Source organism: Lathyrus oleraceus, chromosome 1 (assembly GCF_024323335.1).
Source record: "Lathyrus oleraceus cultivar Zhongwan6 chromosome 1, CAAS_Psat_ZW6_1.0, whole genome shotgun sequence".
Taxonomy (NCBI): domain Eukaryota; kingdom Viridiplantae; phylum Streptophyta; class Magnoliopsida; order Fabales; family Fabaceae; genus Lathyrus; species Lathyrus oleraceus.
Window position 1 is genome coordinate 384,481,560 of NC_066579.1, and position 19,638 is coordinate 384,501,197.

General features: G+C 34.6%; 3 protein-coding genes across 5 annotated transcripts; 2 read left to right on the plus strand and 1 right to left on the minus strand.

Moving 5' to 3' along the window:
* The first annotated feature begins 1,100 nt into the window (after positions 1 to 1,100).
* Positions 1,101 to 3,291, plus strand: LOC127138584 (probable ribonuclease P/MRP protein subunit POP5). Of its 3 annotated transcripts, none has more exons than XM_051065081.1 (4): positions 1,102 to 1,818; positions 1,919 to 2,056; positions 2,230 to 2,400; positions 2,913 to 3,291. In XM_051065081.1, the coding sequence occupies exons 1-3, from the start codon at positions 1,644 to 1,646 to the stop codon at positions 2,376 to 2,378; spliced, it is 462 nt and encodes a 153-aa protein (XP_050921038.1). In that variant the 5' UTR covers positions 1,102 to 1,643; the 3' UTR covers positions 2,379 to 2,400; positions 2,913 to 3,291. The 3 variants fall into 3 exon arrangements, with proteins under 3 accessions (XP_050921029.1, XP_050921038.1, XP_050921024.1); XM_051065067.1 differs by having other exon boundaries at positions 1,110 to 1,818; positions 2,230 to 2,404; XM_051065072.1 differs by lacking the exon at positions 2,913 to 3,291 and having other exon boundaries at positions 1,101 to 1,818; positions 2,230 to 2,718.
* On the plus strand, positions 2,522 to 4,982 carry LOC127108694 (patellin-5). Its single transcript, XM_051046019.1, has 7 exons — positions 2,522 to 2,615; positions 2,699 to 2,753; positions 3,322 to 3,658; positions 3,769 to 3,893; positions 4,425 to 4,618; positions 4,718 to 4,820; positions 4,940 to 4,982. Exons 1-7 carry the CDS (start codon positions 2,522 to 2,524, stop codon positions 4,980 to 4,982), a joined length of 951 nt encoding a protein of 316 aa, XP_050901976.1.
* Positions 4,983 to 5,479: 497 nt separating this feature from the next.
* LOC127108710 (MDIS1-interacting receptor like kinase 2) lies at positions 5,480 to 19,638 on the minus strand. Its single transcript, XM_051046021.1, has 2 exons — positions 19,511 to 19,638; positions 5,480 to 7,730 (listed from the first exon to the last, which is right to left on the minus strand). Exons 1-2 carry the CDS (start codon positions 19,636 to 19,638, stop codon positions 5,573 to 5,575), a joined length of 2,286 nt encoding a protein of 761 aa, XP_050901978.1. The 3' UTR covers positions 5,480 to 5,572.

Here is a 19,638-nt window from a genome sequence, read left to right on the forward strand (position 1 = left end):
TTCATCTCTAAAGCATTTTATCAAATACTATGTGAAATTAACAAAAATGATGAAGATCAGTCGCCAAAATTTAGAAAACATCTATTAGCCATTTTTTTTTTCATTAAATCAGCTATACTACAAATAAAATAAAAACTGACAACATTTTAAATATTATATTAAAAAGAAAGGATAATGCTAACGTGTGCCCTAAGGATACATGTTAAGAAATTTACAAATAAAAAATTTATTTTGAAAAAATAAATAAAATTATTAATGATAAGTTTCTAATAAATTCAATATACATTTTTCAAAAATTTATTTCTATATTCATCTCTTAACTTGTGCCTCAAAGGCACAAGTTAGCATTAAAAAAAAAAAAAATTGAAAATCTGTTTCAACAAATAAAAGAAGCACAGTACTGTAAATACTAAATGTGATAAACACAAGGTTGTTTATTCATAACTATAGTATTTTAAACCTAAATCTGAAAAAAGATAGTAAAAGACAAAAAAAGAAAATAGTGTGGGACATCAAGAGTAATATGGATAGAATTTGGAAACATGTCCCAAGAAGAAGACAGCATTTCTGATTGACCTCTGGTCTTCTTGTGGGGATAAAGTTGTAATTTATTGAAAACACTTTATGGTAGGGATAGGGGTCAATTTAACATCTCACTGATAGTAATTTCTTATTCTAAGAATCACGTGACTTTTTCGTTTCTTTATTCTTTTGAAATGAAATTATTGAGAATTCTGTTAAATCAACTTAGTTAATACTAATTATATAGAGATATCAGAAGTATAACGCAAATTGAATCTTCCCAACTGAAATTGTTTTTGTTTTTTTATATTTTTATTCTTTTAAAATGAAATTGTTTAAAGTTCTGTTAAAATACTCCAATTGATAATTGTGCATGACATGAGATATAAGAGTATAATAATATTTTAATTTCAACCTTGAATGGTGCTAACTAGGGCGGGACAAAAAACCGTGACCCAGCCCAAACCGCAATAAACCGAAAAAAATTAAGATTTTGGGCGGGTTTAGTTGGGCCGACGGTTTAGCGGGTCAAAAACTTGGGTTGGTTTGGTTTGGTATGGGCGGGTCCGGGTTAGGAAATGTGAACCGCAGGAACCCTAACCCGCCCACTAGTAATAACAAAACGTTTCATATTAGGTTTCTAAAAGTTGCTGTGCATTTTCCTTCTTTCATTTTCATTACCATCCAAATCCCTAACAAGTCACCGCCGCTGCCGGATACACACCTTCATCCATCCCCTCAACCCACACCACCACCAACCTTCAAAACTACCCACCACCACCATATTCAAATTGTTTTATTACTCACAACCAGTCAATAATCCTAAAGAGACACGATTCTCATTCACTCATCTTGTTCAAGATTTACTTTTTCTTTCTTGTTGTTTCGAAGAATAGTGTATTCTTATTGTTTTGGAGTTTTCTAAATTAGACTTTTCTCTATTCTTTCTTGTTTCTTTCTTGTTGTTTCGAAGAATAGTGTATTCTTCGTCTTTACTTGCGCAATTGCTTTTGATTTTCTGGATTTTGCATCGGTTAGGTTTAGTTTGTATTCTCGGTTTTTCAGATTTGATTTTACTGTGATAGTTTGAAACTTTGTTTTTGGGTTCTAGAAAAAGAGCGATGGTGTTCAAAAACAGGTACATGGTGATGGAGGTTTTTATGAATCCTAATAGAGAACAAGCATCGGGTGATTCTATTATAATTACTCAGTTTAATATCTCTAATGCTATAAAAGATAGCATCATGGTGAATTTTGGGGAGTGTGGTTTGGCGGCATCACTAGGATCATTTCAGGGTGAGTAACAAACCTGTTGCTGATAATTCTTGTTCTAATGTCATCGAGTTAAATTCTAATTTTTGTATTTGATAGTTTTCACTTTTGGATCTGTGTGCAGTTAAGTATGTGAATCCAATCACTAATGTGTGCATTATTAGAGCTTCAAGAGAGGAGCATGAAAAAGTATGGGCTTCTATTACTATGGTTAGAAGTATTGGAAATTTTCCAGTGGTGTTTAATTTACTTGATTTATCTGGTAAGAACAAATACTACATGATGGACTGTGTTTTGTAACATTTAGATACAGATTGCATTGCTTTTCTTTATTTTTCAATTAACAAGAATTCATGATGCATCACGCTATCATGTTCTGCATATTAGTTTGATCCAGGAACGTATAAATCTAATGAAATTGTAACTTTGGTTCAGGAAATTTACAGGCTTCTAAAACCGCCGCATTGAAGTGCGAAAAAGCAAAATTTGAACAGTACAAACTTATGGTTGGTGATCGATTGTCAGCTGACGATACTCATCGTATGAATAATCATCTTGCAAAGATTGAACTTTTGGAGCACTGAATACTTGGCCATCATCAAGGGCGTCAGTAAGCTTTCTCAGTTTCACATGATTCGTCTGTATTCAGTCACAAATTGCTGCATTAAACATCATGTGATTCGTGAAGTTTAAATCTCAAATTATAATCATAACATTAATTTTATCTATGCTAGTTCTGTACTCTCTCACAGAAGATAAATGCATTGTGGTTTTACTAGCATACAGTATAGTTACAGCTTTAACCATGAGTGAAGAGGCTTGTGAAATGTGGAAATTTGCACCCTTGTATGGTTTTAAAATTGCAAATCTATTGTAGTTCATTTTTTTACTTTTGAGTGTGCAGGTAGTTTCTTTTGGTCTTCACTTCAATTTTCTAGAATTCTAGGAAGTGATACAACGTATTTTTAGCATTTATACTCATTTCAAATAGTGTTTGTTATTCTTATATGTCACTCATCAAATGAAACTTTTCTTTTTCTCTTACTGCTGAGAGTATCAGAGTTACTTCAGAAAACTTAAAAGTTAACACTCATAAAACACGGCTTTTGCTTACGCAGAGGAAAAGGGGCTAACTAACCTGGAGCTGCATACCCAAAGGTGCCTGCAAATGTGGTCCAGCTGCTTGAATCAGGCTTTAGAAACTTGGCTGTTCCAAAATCTGAAAGTTGAGCTTCATAGGATGAATCCAAAAGAACATTCTTGCTTGATATGTCACGATGAACTATCGGAGGTATGCAGTCGTGATGCATATAGGACAAAGCATTAGCCACGCCTCGAACAACATTCACCCTCTTTTCCCAATCAAATGCAGTGGCTTTTGTGTCATTGTTTAGCATTTGAGTCAAAGTTCCACCTTCCAAGAACTTATAAACCAAAAATGAGAATCTTGAATGTTGACAATATCCGTAGAGCTTTATGATGTTACGATGCCTGATTTCTGTCAAAGCTTGAATTTCATTTTCGAAGCCTTGGAACTGATTGGGACAAAGTTGTTTTCACCAATGGTTATGACAAAGAAGGTCATCCGGTTTACTACAATGTTTTTGGCGAGTTTGAGAACAAGGAATTGTATCAAAAAAGTTTCTCTGACGACGAGAAGAGAAACAAGTTTATCCGTTGGAGGATTCAGTCATTGGAGAAAAGTGTTAGAAAACTCGACTTTGCTCCATCTGGAATCGCTACTATTGTTCAAATTAATGATCTTAAAAATTCTCCTGGATTTGTTAAGAAGGAGCTTAGACAAGCTACTAATCAGGCACTTCAATTGCTTCAGGATAACTACCCCGAATTTGTTGCCAAACAGGTTATTAACAGTTATCTTGATTTTTTTAAATATGTTGGAGTTTTTCATGTTTAGTGACTAATATCGTTGCTTAATTTGGTGCCTTTTTTTGTTTGTTTCTGTTTGTGTAGATTTTTATCAATGTTCCTTGGTGGTACCTTGCCTTTTCTAGGATGATTAGTCCTTTCCTGACACAGAGGACCAAGAGCAAATTTGTATTTGCTGGCTCCTCCAAATCTTCTGATACCCTTTTCAAGTAAGTCTTTCCTTCTCCTTTTTTTAGTGTTTCATCGTAAATATGAGTCATGTTTTTTAGCCCATAAGAAGAAAGTTATTGGTTTTATTATCACCCTATAAGGTTATAAATCTGGCTATAAAGTAGTTTTTTGCTGCCATGCTTGATATTGTGAAAACTATGTCAAATACCACTTATTCCAACCAACAAGGTTTTAAATTGCCTACAAAATAGTTTTACGTTGCTATTCTTGATATTGTGAAAAATTGATGTCAAACACCACTCATGCCAAGGAGTTAAGTCATAATTCAATCCCTGGTGGTATTGCTAGAGTTTGATCAAATACAGTTGGTGTAGCCTCAACTATAGTTGCGTTATGGTTGCAGAGACCTAGAAAACCTCGACTTTGTAGTTCAGATTCCAGTCCTAGATGCGGCTGCAGTTATAGTTGCTGATAAATTTTGGATCCTTTGGGAACATACCTTATTAATATATCATTATTGATGTTGTTATTTAGTAAGCTCTTAATTGATAAATATTTGACTGGAACAGATATATAGCTCCTGAGCAAGTGCCAGTTCAATATGGAGGACTTAGCAGAGAAGGCGAACAGGAATTCACCACGGCTGACCCTGCTACAGAGGTTATTATCAAACCAGCAACAAAACATGCTGTTGAGTTCCCAATTTCTGAGGTGAGAATAAAAACTTGTTTGATAATCAATCTTATCATAGTTTTAAATTGCGGTTACGCTTACACTGTGAACCTTTAAATTGTATAATATTAAGGCCTTTTGAATCTGATGATTTTGTGTTCTTTTGGAATTGTATGGTGCTGTTATGCAGATGTGGATCTCAGATTTTGGGGTATATTAGTATTAATTATAGTTCTCCAACACTTGTTAAGGATGGAAAAGTTAGCTATAAAGAGTAAAGTAGCAATGCTAAGGTAATGGGAAGCAAATAGGATTAAAGGATTGAGCATTGCATTTGAAACTGCTCTTTACTGCAAACAAGTTCTTTAGCTTGTTCTTTTTGTTTAACTTATATTTATATGTATTTTTTTAGATTGAAGAAAAAGAGTCTCCATTGGTTCTATATTGATGAGTAATTCAATTGTAAATTAATTAATTCCCATTAATTTTTTTTTTGCTTTTGATTTGTATTAGCCAATTAATATTATTAGTTATTGTATAATTTAATATTTATAAATTGTATAGTATTTAATATTCAGCATGTGGGTACAATTAAAAATAATTGACATAAATTGTGTTATTGAATTTGAAAATTTTATAATGTAAAATCTGTACCGAAGTTTTATGAAAAAGTTAGAAATTTTAAATGGATCTTTAAATATTTTTAGTCCAATAACCCGAGGAACCCGTCCGTTTTAACCCGCAATCCGTCTGGACCCAACCCGGCTAAATCAAAGTTAAAATTGGGCGGAAATGGGCCACACTAATGTATCTGCGGGTTGGACTGGGTGTTGATTTTGGGCCCGAACCCGCCCAACCCGGCCCGTTGTCCAGCCCTAACTAGGGGTGGACAAGAACCGTTCACCCGGCCAAACCCGCAGGGAACCAAAAAAGAAAACCGAAATGGGCGGGTTCAAACGGTCTATCAGGCCAGTGATTAAAATATAGCAGTTTCAATTGGGTTTATATGGGCGGGTCGGGTTCAAAATTCTGAACCGCGGATACCCTAACCCGCCCAATTGAGATACCTCCTACCTAGGGTTCGCGAGTGAAGTTTCTTTACTGCAAAAACCATATCCGCAGACAACTTCGCCTTGTAGACAGATCCTTCTCCTCCCACTCCAATGAGAAAATCGTCATCGAAATTATTCGTAGCTTCAATGATATTTTCAAACATCATTTTTCCATCATGACTCCATATGGAAAAGACTTCATCTGGTTGTGCGCCATTAGAATCTTTACCTTTGGTTTTTGTCTTTCTTGCTCTCCGATAAAGAATATACATCGAAATTCCCACCCCACAAAATACCAGAACCAGAGCACCTAAGATAATAAACAATATTAGTAGGATGATCTTGTGTTTCTTTTGACTCTGGCTGGTTGGGCAAAGCTCTAAGCCAGTGTGATTACCACACAAGCCTTTGTTATTTTTTAATGACTCAATTGGAGCCTTGAGAAAGGCTTGATTATTTGGTATCCTCCCTTCTAAGTGGTTGTTTGATATGTTGACATAAGTCAAGCTTGACATGGAATTTTCAAAACTGGATGGAATGTTGCCGGAAAGATTATTGCATGACAGATTCAGCTTTTGCAGTTGCTTCAACTCTCCTAGAACTGTTGGTATTGTTCCACTCAACAAATTCCCGCTAAGATCAAGAGATTCAAGAGGCTGTGACAGGCCAAACTCCGAGGGAATTCTCCCTTCAATTTTGTTCGTGCTCAAATTCAAGTTCTGTAACAAGGGTAACTTCACAACTTCTTTTGGTATTGTGCCACTCAACATGTTTCCTCCTACATTGAAATCTACGAGATTCTCTAGCAATCCAATTTCACTTGGAATATTTCCTGAAAGATGATTGTTGCTGATCTTAACTTCAAGTAATGATTTCAGGTATCCAAGTTCCTTTGGAAGCTTTCCTGTTAAGTGATTTGAAGAAAGGTGGAGTTTTCCTAGTTTGTTTGCCTCAAGAAGTGTTAACGGTATGCCACCAGAGATATTATTGTTGGATATTATGAAGGTATTAAGATTAGGACACTTTCCCCAGTTTGGTGCAATGTGACCATAAAATTTATTGTCACTCAGATCAATGTATTTCAAATTTGGATATACGCCAAAATCTTGCGCTATATCACCTTCTATTTGATTACCCTCAAGCCTAATTCTTTCAATACTAGAGCAGTTTTTCAAGCTTGTTGGTACTGGACCAGTGAAATGGTTGCGAAAAGCAGCGAAGTATCGTAGAAATCCACCAGAACAAACTTGAGGTGGCAAATGGCCAATGAAATCATTCTCGTCCAATGTAAAGGAACCCAAGTCGGTAAAGTTATATAGGCTTTGTGGAATGCTACCATGCAATTTATTGTTGGCCAATTCCAAGGCCATTAACCCTGTCAAATTTCCAATTGTAGCAGGAATAGTTCCAGAAAGATCGTTTTCTACCAAACTGAGGAACAACATATCGATCATATTTCCAATAGAAGCGGGGATCGGTCCAGAAAAAATATTAGTGAACAAGTATAATCTCGTTAGCTTTGTCAGGTTTCCGATTGAGGAAGGAATAGGTCCAAAAAAGTTGTTGGAATGAAATGAAAGTTCCTTCAAATTGACCAAGTTTTGTACAGAAGAAGGGATTGATCCAGAAAATTTATTGGTACTAAAATAGAGCTCGGACAAGTAAGACATATTCCACATGGAGACTGGGATTGTTCCCGACAACAATGTGTTATTAGAAAGGTAAAGTTTATTTAAATTGGTCAAGTTACCAATTGTTTCTGGAATGGTACCAGATAGAGTGTTATGCGACAAATCCATAACACCGAGTTTTGTCAACATTCCAATTTCTCGGGGAATGGAACCAATACGGTTACAACCTGCAAAAGATAGATACTCCAAGTGGTTCAATTTTCCAATCTCACGAGGAATATAGCCGTTAGAAAATTTGTTGTCCATGAAATCTAGATAGGATAGGTTAGTCAAGTTTGTTATGGAATTCGGAATTTCTCCACTTAGCTGACATGCAGAAAAATCAAGGCCTTTTAAACTCCTCAATGTCCACATTTCTTTGGGGATGGAACCTTCTAGTAGTAGATTTGTAGAAAAGTTCAAAACAATTATTTTGGACAAGTTACCAATTTCGTACCGGCAGGGTTCTGGTTTGGTACGGCTACAGAATTCATGATTTTTAAAAATTTAAGAAATCATTATGTCAATTTTTTTTTAGCTATATTATAAAAATAATATAAAAAGTCACATTGTTCAATTGATAATAAAATTTCAAAATTTCAAAATAATTTATTCAAAAGGAGTCAAATTTTGTCTAGAATCCCTAGTCAAAGACTGAAATATGAGAACATCAATGCAGCGGCAGTCAAGTAAGAGTATATAAAATTGACTTTTTATTTTTCATTTTATAAATAAAGAAAGAAATTTAAGTTTAACCAATTAAAAAAGCCCATGAACATAAAAAAAAATCTGTGTCCATATTGTAGGTTTGCGTTCCAATATGCGTACCAATACGGATATTAAATAAAAGAAAAAAAATAAATACTCAATATGTATCATACATATTAGTATCAGATATCGTTCAATGCCTAAAACTACAAGTAATTTCTAAAACTACAAGTAATTTTCCAGAATAATTTCCTATGGTATAAAAATAAAAACAGGTTTTTGTTTTGATCCAGATGGTAAATATATAATCAAGTTTTTTAATTTTAGTACCAAACTAATCAATTTTTCACATAATTTTTAACGTAATCATGTTTAAAAAAACAGATTAAAGAGAGACGACGTTAATTCAATTGTCCTCAATTATTTTTTAAAAATCTTTTTCAATTATTTGAATGTTATTTGCGAACTTTCATAAAAATTTAACTACAGATCTACTTGCAGTTAAAAAGTTAAAAAATCAGCATGTTAATCCATAGGTATTATCAAATAAATTTACAAATATATATATCTATCTATCTATATATATATATATATATATATATATATTATATATATATATATATATATATATATATATATATATATATATATATATATATATATATATATATATATATATAAAAGACTGTTTGAAACATGATTATATTGAAAATTAATGGAAAAGATTGGTTAGTTTGATATTAAAATTAAAAAAGTTTATTAGTAATGTAAAATTTGTTGGTGCAAAGGTAGAATGAAAGATGAATATTCTATTAAGAGAATGACGGCTACAAAACATGATAAAAGTTACAATGATTGTCACCCTATTTATAAGCTAAAAGTAGGGTTACTAGAATAGGATAAAATACTAAAATACCCTCTAACAAACTTAGGGACTAAGAAAATAGTACAACTAATTAAATATGAATTACTTCTAATACCATCCCTTAATTCATATTCCATCAAAACTTGTAACACCAATTCCATCCCTTAATCTGAGAAATTGATCAGTCTTGATGGCTTTCGTCAGAACATCTGCCAACTGTTTCTGAGTGCTGCAGTGTACAACTTCTAACACTCCCCTCTGAACTTGATGTCTCAGAAAATGATACTTGGTCTCAATGTGCTTGCTTCTCCCATGCAACACTGGGTTTCTGGCAAGATTGATTGCAGACTTGTTGTCAATCATCAGCTTCAGAGGTTTGTTTACTTTAATCTTCAGATCCTGCAATAGATTCAGAATCCACACAGCTTGGCATGCAGTAACAGCACCTGCAATGTATTCAGCTTCACAAGTTGACAATGCCACAACAGGTTGCTTCTTGGAACACCAAGAAATGGGACCTCCCAGAAATTTGAATAAGTACCCAGACGTACTTCTTCTGTCAACTCTGTCTCCACACCAATCAGAATCTGAATAACTCAGAAGTTCTGACTCATCCTTTCTTCCAGAAGGAAATAATACTCCATACTTTAGAGTTCCCTTGATATACCTCAGAATCCTGACAGCAGCTTGGTAATGGGACCACTTAGGTTTACTCATGAACCTACTAACCATCCCAACTGAATAGCAAATATCAGGTCTGGTATTGCACAAATACCTCAGAGAACCAACCAACTGTTTGAAGGTTGTAGCATCCACATCCTTTCCATCAGAGTCAGAGTCCAGTTTCTGATTTGTATCAGAAGGTGTGACAGCAATCTTACAATTCTTCAGTTCAAATCTTTTCAGAAGTTCTAATTCATACTTGAGCTGATGCAAAATAATACCTTTCTCAGAGTATCTGAATTTCATCCCTAGAAAGTATGTCATTTTGCCTAGATCAGTCATTTCGAATTCATTCATCAGAACTTTCTTGAACTTGGCTATCTCCTGTTCAGAACTTCCAGTCAGCAGTATATCATCAACATATAAACATACCAGAGTCATATTTCCTTCAGAAGTATGCTGAACATAGACACCGTACTCCATCTCACATTTCTGAAAGCCTTGCTTCTTGAAAAATGAATCAATCTTCTGATTCCAAGCTCTGGGCGCTTGTTTCAATCCATATAGAGCTTTGTATAATCTGTACACCATCCCTTCCTGATTCTTTTTCACAAATCCAGGAGGTTGTGACACGTAAACTTCTTCTTCTAATGGACCGTTCAGAAATGCAGATTTTACATCTAAATGCATCAGAGGCCAATTCCTGTTAGCAGCTATTGCAATCACCATTCTGATTGTTTCATGTCTTGCTACAGGTGCAAACACTTCAGAGTAATCCAACCCAGGTTTCTGTAGAAATCCTCTGGCTACCAACCTTGCTTTATGTTTGCCAATTGAACCATCTGGCTTTAACTTCTGCTTGAAAATCCATCTGACGCTGATGGCTTTTTTGTCTTTTGGAAGTTCTGTCAGCTTCCAAGTCTTGTTTCTCTCTATAGCATCAAGTTCTTCTTTCATGGCCTTCAGCCAGAGCTTCTGCTTAAGAGCCTCTTCTGTACTTATGGGTTCAGAGTCTACTAACATGGCACACTGAATAACTTCTCCTTCAGAGTCTACTTCAGTGTCTTGCAGCATGTCAAACTCTGCATATCTTCTGGGGATGTTTCTGATTCTTTGTGGTCTCTGAAATTGTTCAGAGTCTTGAGCTTCAGAGTTTCTAGCTTCAGATGGTTGACTTCCTCCAGAGCTTTGACCATCTTCAGGGGCTGACATATTTCCAGAGTCTGAATTGCCACCAGAATCTGGATTACCATCAGAGTCTGGGTCATCAGAGTCTGAATCATCAGAGTCACCTTCATCTTCTGAGTCTTCTTCAGAGTCAGAATCACTATCAGAATCAGAATCAATGTCAGAGTCTACTTCAACTTCAGAAATTCTTAACTCTGACCTTTCTTCAGAAGTTCTAACATCAGAATCAGATTGAGACTTATCCCAATTCCAAACTTCTGATTCCTTCACAATCACATCTCTGCTGAATTCAATTTTATTGGTTTCTGGACAATAGAGCTTGTATGCACCTGTACTGTGGTACCCTATCAGAATCATCACTTTGCTTCTATCATCCAGCTTCTGTCTTCTGGCTTCTGGAACATGTTTATAGCAAACAGAACCAAACACCTTCAGATGACTAACACTTTGCTTATCTCCAGTCCACTTCTGTATTGGAACTATTTCCTTCAACTTCTTCGTAGGACATCGGTTGAGTACATACGTTGCAGTGGCAACAGCTTCTCCCCAGAGCTTCTGAGGAAGCTTCTTCTCCTTTAGCATGCTTCTCACCATATCAAGCAAAGTGCGGTTTCTTCTTTCAGCAAGACCATTGTGTTGAGGGGTATAAGGAGCAGTAACCTCATGCTCAATTCCATTCTCCTCACAGAACTTCTGGAACTCTTTGGAGTTATACTCACCTCCACCGTCAGTTCTAAGAATCTTCAACTTCTGACCACTCTGATTCTCAGCCTTCATTCTGAACTTCTTGAATTCATCAAACACCTCGTGTTTAAACTTAATAAGGGATACCCATGTCATTCTTGTGAATTCATCAACAAATAACACAAAGTATTTATTCTCTCCAATCGATGCTACTGGAAATGGACCACACACATCAGAATGTACAACTCCCAAGGCATGTTTTGCTCTTGGAGCAGTTTCTGACGCAAATGGCAATCGTGGTTGTTTTCCTTTCATGCAAACTTTGCATGACTTTTCAGGCTTCTTAATTGCAGGAATTCCATGTACCAACTTCTTTGAATTCAAATGTTTTAAGCTTCTGAAATTCAAATGACCAAATCTTCTGTGCCACAGCTCACTCTCCTTCTCAGCACTTGTTGCACTAAGACATTCTGAGTCTGCAGTTCTGACATTCACCTTGAATGTTCTATTCCTTCCCTGTTCTGACTCCATAATCAACTTCTGATTGCAGTCATACAGCTTCAGAAGATTGTCCTTCATGGTAACTGAAAAACCTTTCTCAATTAATTGTCCCACACTCATCAGATTGCTTCTGATGCCAGGTACATACCACACGTTCTGAATCAATGCTGTTTTCCCATTGTTCAGAATCACTCTGACATTTCCCATACCTTCTGCATTAAGGTATTTGTCATCAGCACATCTGATCTTTGTCCTCTTTTCAGAGTCAAAGTCAACCAGCCATTTCTTGTTTCCAGTAAGATGATTTGAACAGCCAGTGTCCATATACCACCAGTCTATCAGATCCATATCATCAGATTCAGAGGCCATCAATAGCACAGATTCGTCATCAGAACTTCTGGCTATATTTGCTTCTTCTGATTTTCTCTCCTTGTTTGACCAACAGTCTCTAGCAAAATGACCAAACTTCTTACAGCAGTAACATTGGATTTTCTTCTTGTCATACTTCTCTTTTCCCTTCTGAGCATTCTTTTGTCTATCAGAGGTTGAGCTTTCTGACTTCTGACCACCATCAGATCTTCTCCTGGCTTCTGACTGCTTCTGATACCTCCTATCAGAAGTTGCTTTCAGAGCCTGCTGCTCTACTTCCCTTTCAGAAGTTCTCTCAGTTAAACGCAACTCTTGCGCTTCTAGACTGCTCTGCAGCTCTTCAATTCTCATGGTGCTCAGATCTTTGGAATGTTCTATTGCTACCACAATGTAATCAAATTGACAGGTAAGGGATCTCAATACCTTCTCCATGATTGTTTCTTCAGAAAGAGTTTCTCCACACGCTTTCATCTCATTAGTGATCAGAATCACTCTGGAGATGTATTCAGAAACTTTCTCATTATTCTTCATGTTGAGATTCTCATATTGCTTTCTCAAGGACTGAAGCTTCACCTTCTTCACTGATGCGTCACCACCATAACATCTAACCAGTGTGTCCCACGCAGCCTTTGCTGTCGTTGAATCTGCAATCTTCTCAAACACATTTACATCAACACATTGATGAATGAAGAATAATGCTTTCTGATCCTTCTTCCTTACTTCCTTCTGCGCGTTTTTCTGTTCATCCGTCGCATCTGCTGCTACCGGAACATAACCATCAGTGACAAGATCTAGAACATCTTGAGCACCGAACAGTACACGCATTTGGATCATCCAACGATTCCAGTTTTTACCGTCAAATACTGGAAGTTTGGTGTTCATGTTGCCGTTTCCGTTCATCTTTCTACCTTGCACAGTACACTCAGATTTCTCACACAGTGTTTCCCAACCCACAGAATTAAAATTCTGATCAGATTTTGTTCAAGATTCAACACGAATCTAAGAATCAAAATCAAACACACAAGACCTCACGTTCACTCGTGTTTCCCGTGTTTCCCAATGAATCTGAACCGGAGCTCTAGATACCAAATGTTGGTGCAAAGGTAGAATGAAAGATGAATATTCTATTAAGAGAATGACGGCTACAAAACATGATAAAAGTTACAATGATTGTCACCCTATTTATAAGCTAAAAGTAGGGTTACTAGAATAGGATAAAATACTAAAATACCCTCTAACAAACTTAGGGACTAAGAAAATAGTACAACTAATTAAATATGAATTACTTCTAATAAAATTTTCCCATATTGTGTACTTAGTTTTTTTTTTTTTTTGATATTGATAGTCATAATAACATCACTTTGACCGGTCTATGACATAAGTCAATCCCCGACAAAGCTATCCTATTTATGGTTCTTAATATAAGAAAAAATGTATTAAGAATCAATGAATTTTGATTACATATAGTTCAAATACATCGTTTCTTTAATAAATCTAAAAAACAAAACAAAATTATATTAAGAATCAGAGTGAGTAATTGATAAAATATTTATTATTGATGGAATATATTAGGATTTAGGACTTGGGATGCTTAAATTTGATTGCTAATCACCTTTTTAAGAGGTCATAGCAATTAGGATTAATCGTATTAAATGACTTTTAGTGAACTTTCTTATAATATTGATCATAATTGTTATATAAGGAGAAGAGCACAAGAGTAAAACTCATTCATAATTGATGAGATTTTTCGACTATGGTTTTACTTGTCTCCATTAGTATAGTTATAATTGGTGTGCTTTTACAAATACATTTGGCACCCACCGTGAAGTCCGGTAAAATTAATCTAAGTCACACATGACACGCTGCACGTGCACGACTATGCGAAGTAGTAAAAAATTATAGAACTATAGAGACCAATGATTTAAGTACTGAATTCCGTCCTATCGATATGTATATCTAGAGGAACGAATAATATGCGTTTTGGTGAAAATAACTTAAATGAAAAAACACTTAAATGAAAATAGCTTATTTGCAAAATCACTTAAATTCCATTTGAGGCAAACAAGACATATGGTTATGATTCTCACTCTAACACATTTATACAATCCAAATCATTTTTATTACGAGAACTCGACATAATTTATAGAAAATGGATAAATATGGACAATAGTTGCTTTTGCCAACACATTACCTTATTAATGACGAATAATTCAATTTCTTTTGCACGGTCGGATTATTCGTAAAATACTCGTTACTTTTGTTCAACTATAAAAATTTCTCAAATTCGTCTAATCGCTTTCGTTGTATTGGACTTGTCTGTTTAAAAACCCGCGCTCTGGTACCGACACATATTCTTTCAGACTACGGCCAATACCTGAGAACACTTTACTTTCGTATAAGAGTTGGAATGCATGAAGTCAGACAATAAAATAAATTTAGACAAATACTCTCATAATCAACATGTGAAGGATCACATGAAAGGTTTTAAGATGATCCCCATAACCCCTAGTCCCTAATATATTACTCACTCATGGTGAGGACAAACACAATCAATCTAATGACCACAAATGAATTTATAATATGCAATTGAAATAGACAAGAAATTGAATATGAAAACAAATATAAAACCTGAATTGCTAACTTTGATCCAAATTGCTACAAATGAGACTTGAGTACAGAGGAAAATAGAAATTATGTAGAAAATTTGGAGAATTAAAACTCGGGATCCTAAGCGCATAACCATCTCTAAGTTAAATATAAAAATCTAAACTTGGCTCAATATATTTTTGTTCAATGGTCATTACATCAGAAATAAATCAAATCAAATAATGCCAAACTTCCAGATATATCATAATCGATCTAAAAAAGGAAAGAACCAAAATCTGCCTCGCCTCCTTGCTACAGTCCATAGAAGTTGCTAAGGATGGTCGTAGCAGGCCTCTGGTATTAGTACTGGAGGAACCAAAAGAGGGAGGTCTATGTGCCTTGTTGTTACGGCCCGTAACAGTTGCTACGGGTGGCCATAGCAGCCCCATGGATTTTGTATGGGAAAAAATCGACTTTTGACTTTTTTCCATGTTTTTTTTGCTTTCGACCCCTTTTCATCTCGAATACTCATTAGGCTCTGAAAATAGTAAAAATACACAACCAAAGCGTAAAATATGGTAAATGAAAATAAAACAGTCAAAATGGGATGAAATGCTAAGCAAAAACGACTAGAAATAACGGTACGAATACTAATTATCAACACGCACCTTTAACAATGATTTGATCTCATCTCGTGATGACAAGGAGAGCGACTAGTAGTAACAACAACCCCTGGTGATCGTATTGCAAGAGTGGGGATGTTAGCCGTTATGGATGAGTTGTGTCACCAAAACAAGGCATTACAGGAAAACGTTCATGACTTACATCACTAGCAACATACAGAGTCGGAGGTGGACTGAGAAGAGGAAAACACATACCCCCAACAACTCGCATCCAAAATTTGGGACGCTTAAGTTCCTTGAAACTTTAAACATGTGTCATTTGATGGAAATATGATCCTCGGGAGCATATCATCACCATCAACACCCAGATGACTATCGTGGGAGACAATGACTCACTAAAGTGCAATCTGGTTTCCAAAATGTTCAAAGAGGAAGCCCTTTATTGGTGCATGATACTTTTAAGGTTCTCAATGATGAGTTACCAGGATTTGACGAGAAATATGGTTCACCACGTTTCGGCCAACAAACACATAAAATTTTCCACTACAAGCTTGTTCAAAGCACGACAATGACATTTCGAGTCTTTACGCAAATATTTGGTCATATATAATAAGGAGACAGTCAAGGTCGTCAACTAAAACCAAGAGATTTATGTTGGATCTTTCCATAATGACCTTAAGGTCAGACACTTCAACAAGTTCTTAGCCCAAAAGGCGGAAACCTCAATGGAAAAGATCGTGGAAAAGGAGGAATGTTGGATCAAATGAAAATAGAGTAATGTCGAAAAGAGAATCTAAGATGCAAGAGAAAGGGGGTGGTGAAAACTCTGAAGTGCACCACGATCAGCGTGGGAATCAAAACCAATGCCTATTTAGGGAAGATTGCATGCAAGCCCACTAGAAGACCTTTAGAGCATTTAACCCCATTGATAAGTGCCAAAATTATGTGTTTCACGTAAGCACTTATGAATTTATATAACAGGATATCATATTAAAAAATCATCCAATTTTTCATAAAAAGTAAATAAAACATTAGTGTGAAGATTTTAACTATGTCAGTCATAAGCACAAGTGGAAATATCAAAGAAAATGACAAAAACACAGATGTTGAGTAGTAGAGGACTCATTGAACGAAGTAGGGGCTCGCTCACCAAATACAGGACAATGAAGAAAACATCATTTTTTAGACATCCTCGTCAGACAAAGACACATGCTAACTGGGAAAACATAGGTGGTTCAACTTATGGGTGAAAGGATGGGCTCATTGAGTGAAGTTAGGCGGTCAAAGCTCACTTGGATGAGTTAGAGTGCTCAGGATTCTGGATGTGAAAATATGAAGGAAGAGATCTTTATTTATAGGCTAGAGGGTGGTACAAAAAAGGAAAATTTCTTGGGCCAAAATTAATGTGCAAATCGATTGGCATCTTGCTCTAATCTATTGGAAGGCATCCAATCAATTGTTTAGGATGTTTAAAAAGGAAAGAAAGGATATATAGTCGCTGAATTTCATTAATACACTATCATAAATTATTAAGAATAATTTTTAAACTTACCTAATCGATTAGGTATAGATTTCAATCAATTAGGGTTTATGGTTTAGGGTTTCAATCTTCATCTCTTGAATTTCCTTTTCGAGATGAATAACTTCCTATAAGCCCCTCTTGTGGATCTATGGCTTGCAGATCTAATGTATTCAATAGTTAGTTTACTTATATGATTTTGATGATGTCAACACCATGAGGTAAATTCTTCTTCTAAAGTGATGATCAAGTTTTTATGCTTGGGAGACCAAGATGTCAAAGCCAATCTCTTAAGGACAACACCTAATGTTAAGAGACATCCAGTGGAATCCTGATGATCTTCAATCAATAAAATCTCTCTGATGATGGTTTCTATCAAGAAGCTATATACAGTCTCATAAAATAGAAGTCAAGTCCTAGACAAATCTTGAAACATCATAGTTTTTGAAAGAGAGTAGGTTTAAAAGCTCGCCTAGTTCGTGTCTAAATGATCAGAGCCTTGTAAAAGATATTAGAGTAGTTGCTAAGTTACTTAGGCAATACACACACTCACCTAAGAGTTTTTTTAACCTCTCTATTTGATAAAACTCCTTAAACCTCTTAAAGGAACCATCAAGGTGCTTTTGAAATTTATAAAAGGTGTTCATAAATATTTATGAGGCTTATATACACTGCCTATTCAATTAAGGCCATTAATCAATCCATTAGAGAAAGGTTTAAAGCTTCTTAATCGATTAGGAACACTCTTAATCGATTATGACACTGACCATCGTAGGCTTTCTTTTTTGGAATTAGGATTGTCGTTTTATGAAGCACATGATCGATTAGACCTATGGCATAATCGTTAAAAAACCCATAGATTGGTTTACTTTTTGAGTCAGATTTCTCTCATATAAATAGAGGGTTTTCCTCGCTTTCAAACTACATAAGAAAGCGTGTTTTGACACTCTTTATCACTCTCTACTCTTTTTCTTCTCATTTATCTCATTTTCACTAAAATTGTCTTAGTGATGTAGGAGTGAAAAATCTTAGTGAGGATTTTCTTTTGTATTTTTGGTGCATGGGTAATATTGTAATTTGTGCAAGAGGTTTTTTTTACCTCTTTGTGTGAGGTTGTTGTTTGATTTGTGAGTGTGTTCGTGAAGATCTCTGTTTGATTTGTGAGTGTGTTCGTGAAGATCTCTGTTTGATTTGTGAGTTTAGTCTGGTGTAAAAGCTATCATTTCATTTGTGAGATTTTCTGTGAAAATCTTTGTTTGGTTTGTGAATTGTGCCTAGTATAAAAGTTCTCAGTTGGTTTGAGATTAGCCTGATATAAAATCGTGTGTTTGATTTGAAGGTTAGCCAATGTAAAACTCCAAGTTTGATTGTAAGAAGTTTCATGGGCATAACCCGGGAAAAGCTCCCACATATAGAGGAAAATCTCAAGAAATTTTTGGGGAGAGGATTAGGCCAAGTGGTATGTCAAACTTGTATAAATCTCTAGTGCAATATTTTTATCCTTTATTTATGTTATTTGTTTATTTCGTTGTGCCTTCTTATCTTCTTCACTCTAATTTATTTTTTTTTATTTATTTTGTTGTTTACCCTTTGTTTGAAATACAAAATTGTTTTAAACAATTGCTTTGACCAAAGTTTTTTAATTGGGCATAGTTTTTTTAATCAACACAATTCACTCTTATCTCTTCTACTTGGAGTCACTAGTATAACAAATAACATCAAAGTTTAACTCTTGTTATAAAACTAATTGTCTCAGGATGTAGAATAATGACTGCAAACACTTTTGTTTTTAAAAATGACTTTTCAAGAATTAGGGCGTGTTTGATTTAGTTTTTAAAAACAGTTTTCTTGTTTTAAAAATTTATAAAATTAAAAATTTGTTTGATTACAATGTTTTAGAAAACTGTTTTTATAGACTTTTTATTTTTATTTTTTTTAAAATTTAAAAACAAAAATAGAGTAAGCATGTTTTCCATTTTCAATTTTGTTTTTTTTTATATTAAATCTCAAACGAAAAACACGGAGAAAAGTGACAATTTTCATTAATGGCACATATGTAATTATGATCAATTTTATTATTTTCTATAATTTAGTCACGTGAATGAAAAGTTAAGTAGTACTAATAAAAAATAAATGTAATGTACTTGTATACTTGCATAAGTTTGTAAAAGTTTCTATAAACCATGATCAATTTGTGCTAAATTTCATAGATCATTTGTTACATTAGTTATTTATAATATCTCTATAAATAAATAAATAATAGAATATTATAATTTAAAGTTAAATAATTTTTCTCTTTTAAAATTATAAAGTTTCGTTTGTTATTATCATCATAAAAAAATCATATTTTTAATCATATAAAATTACATGCAAATATTTTTAGTCTCTACTATTAAATCAACCTATATTTTTAAATTATTTTGTATATATTTTTAAAATAAAATAAAAAATTCCATAAAAATAAGTTGAAAGTCTAATTTTAAAGTTCATGTTTTAATTATTTTCATTTTTAGGTTTTGTCATTTAAAACATTAATATTTGTTCCGTTATTGAACCAGAAATGGATGATATTGCGGAAATCACGACGGAGCAATGCTTCACGAGTGACTTTACGATATGATTTTGTGAATCGAAGGTTGCGATCATGGTGTTTCTTGAATCGAAAGCATTGATCTTGAGTCAT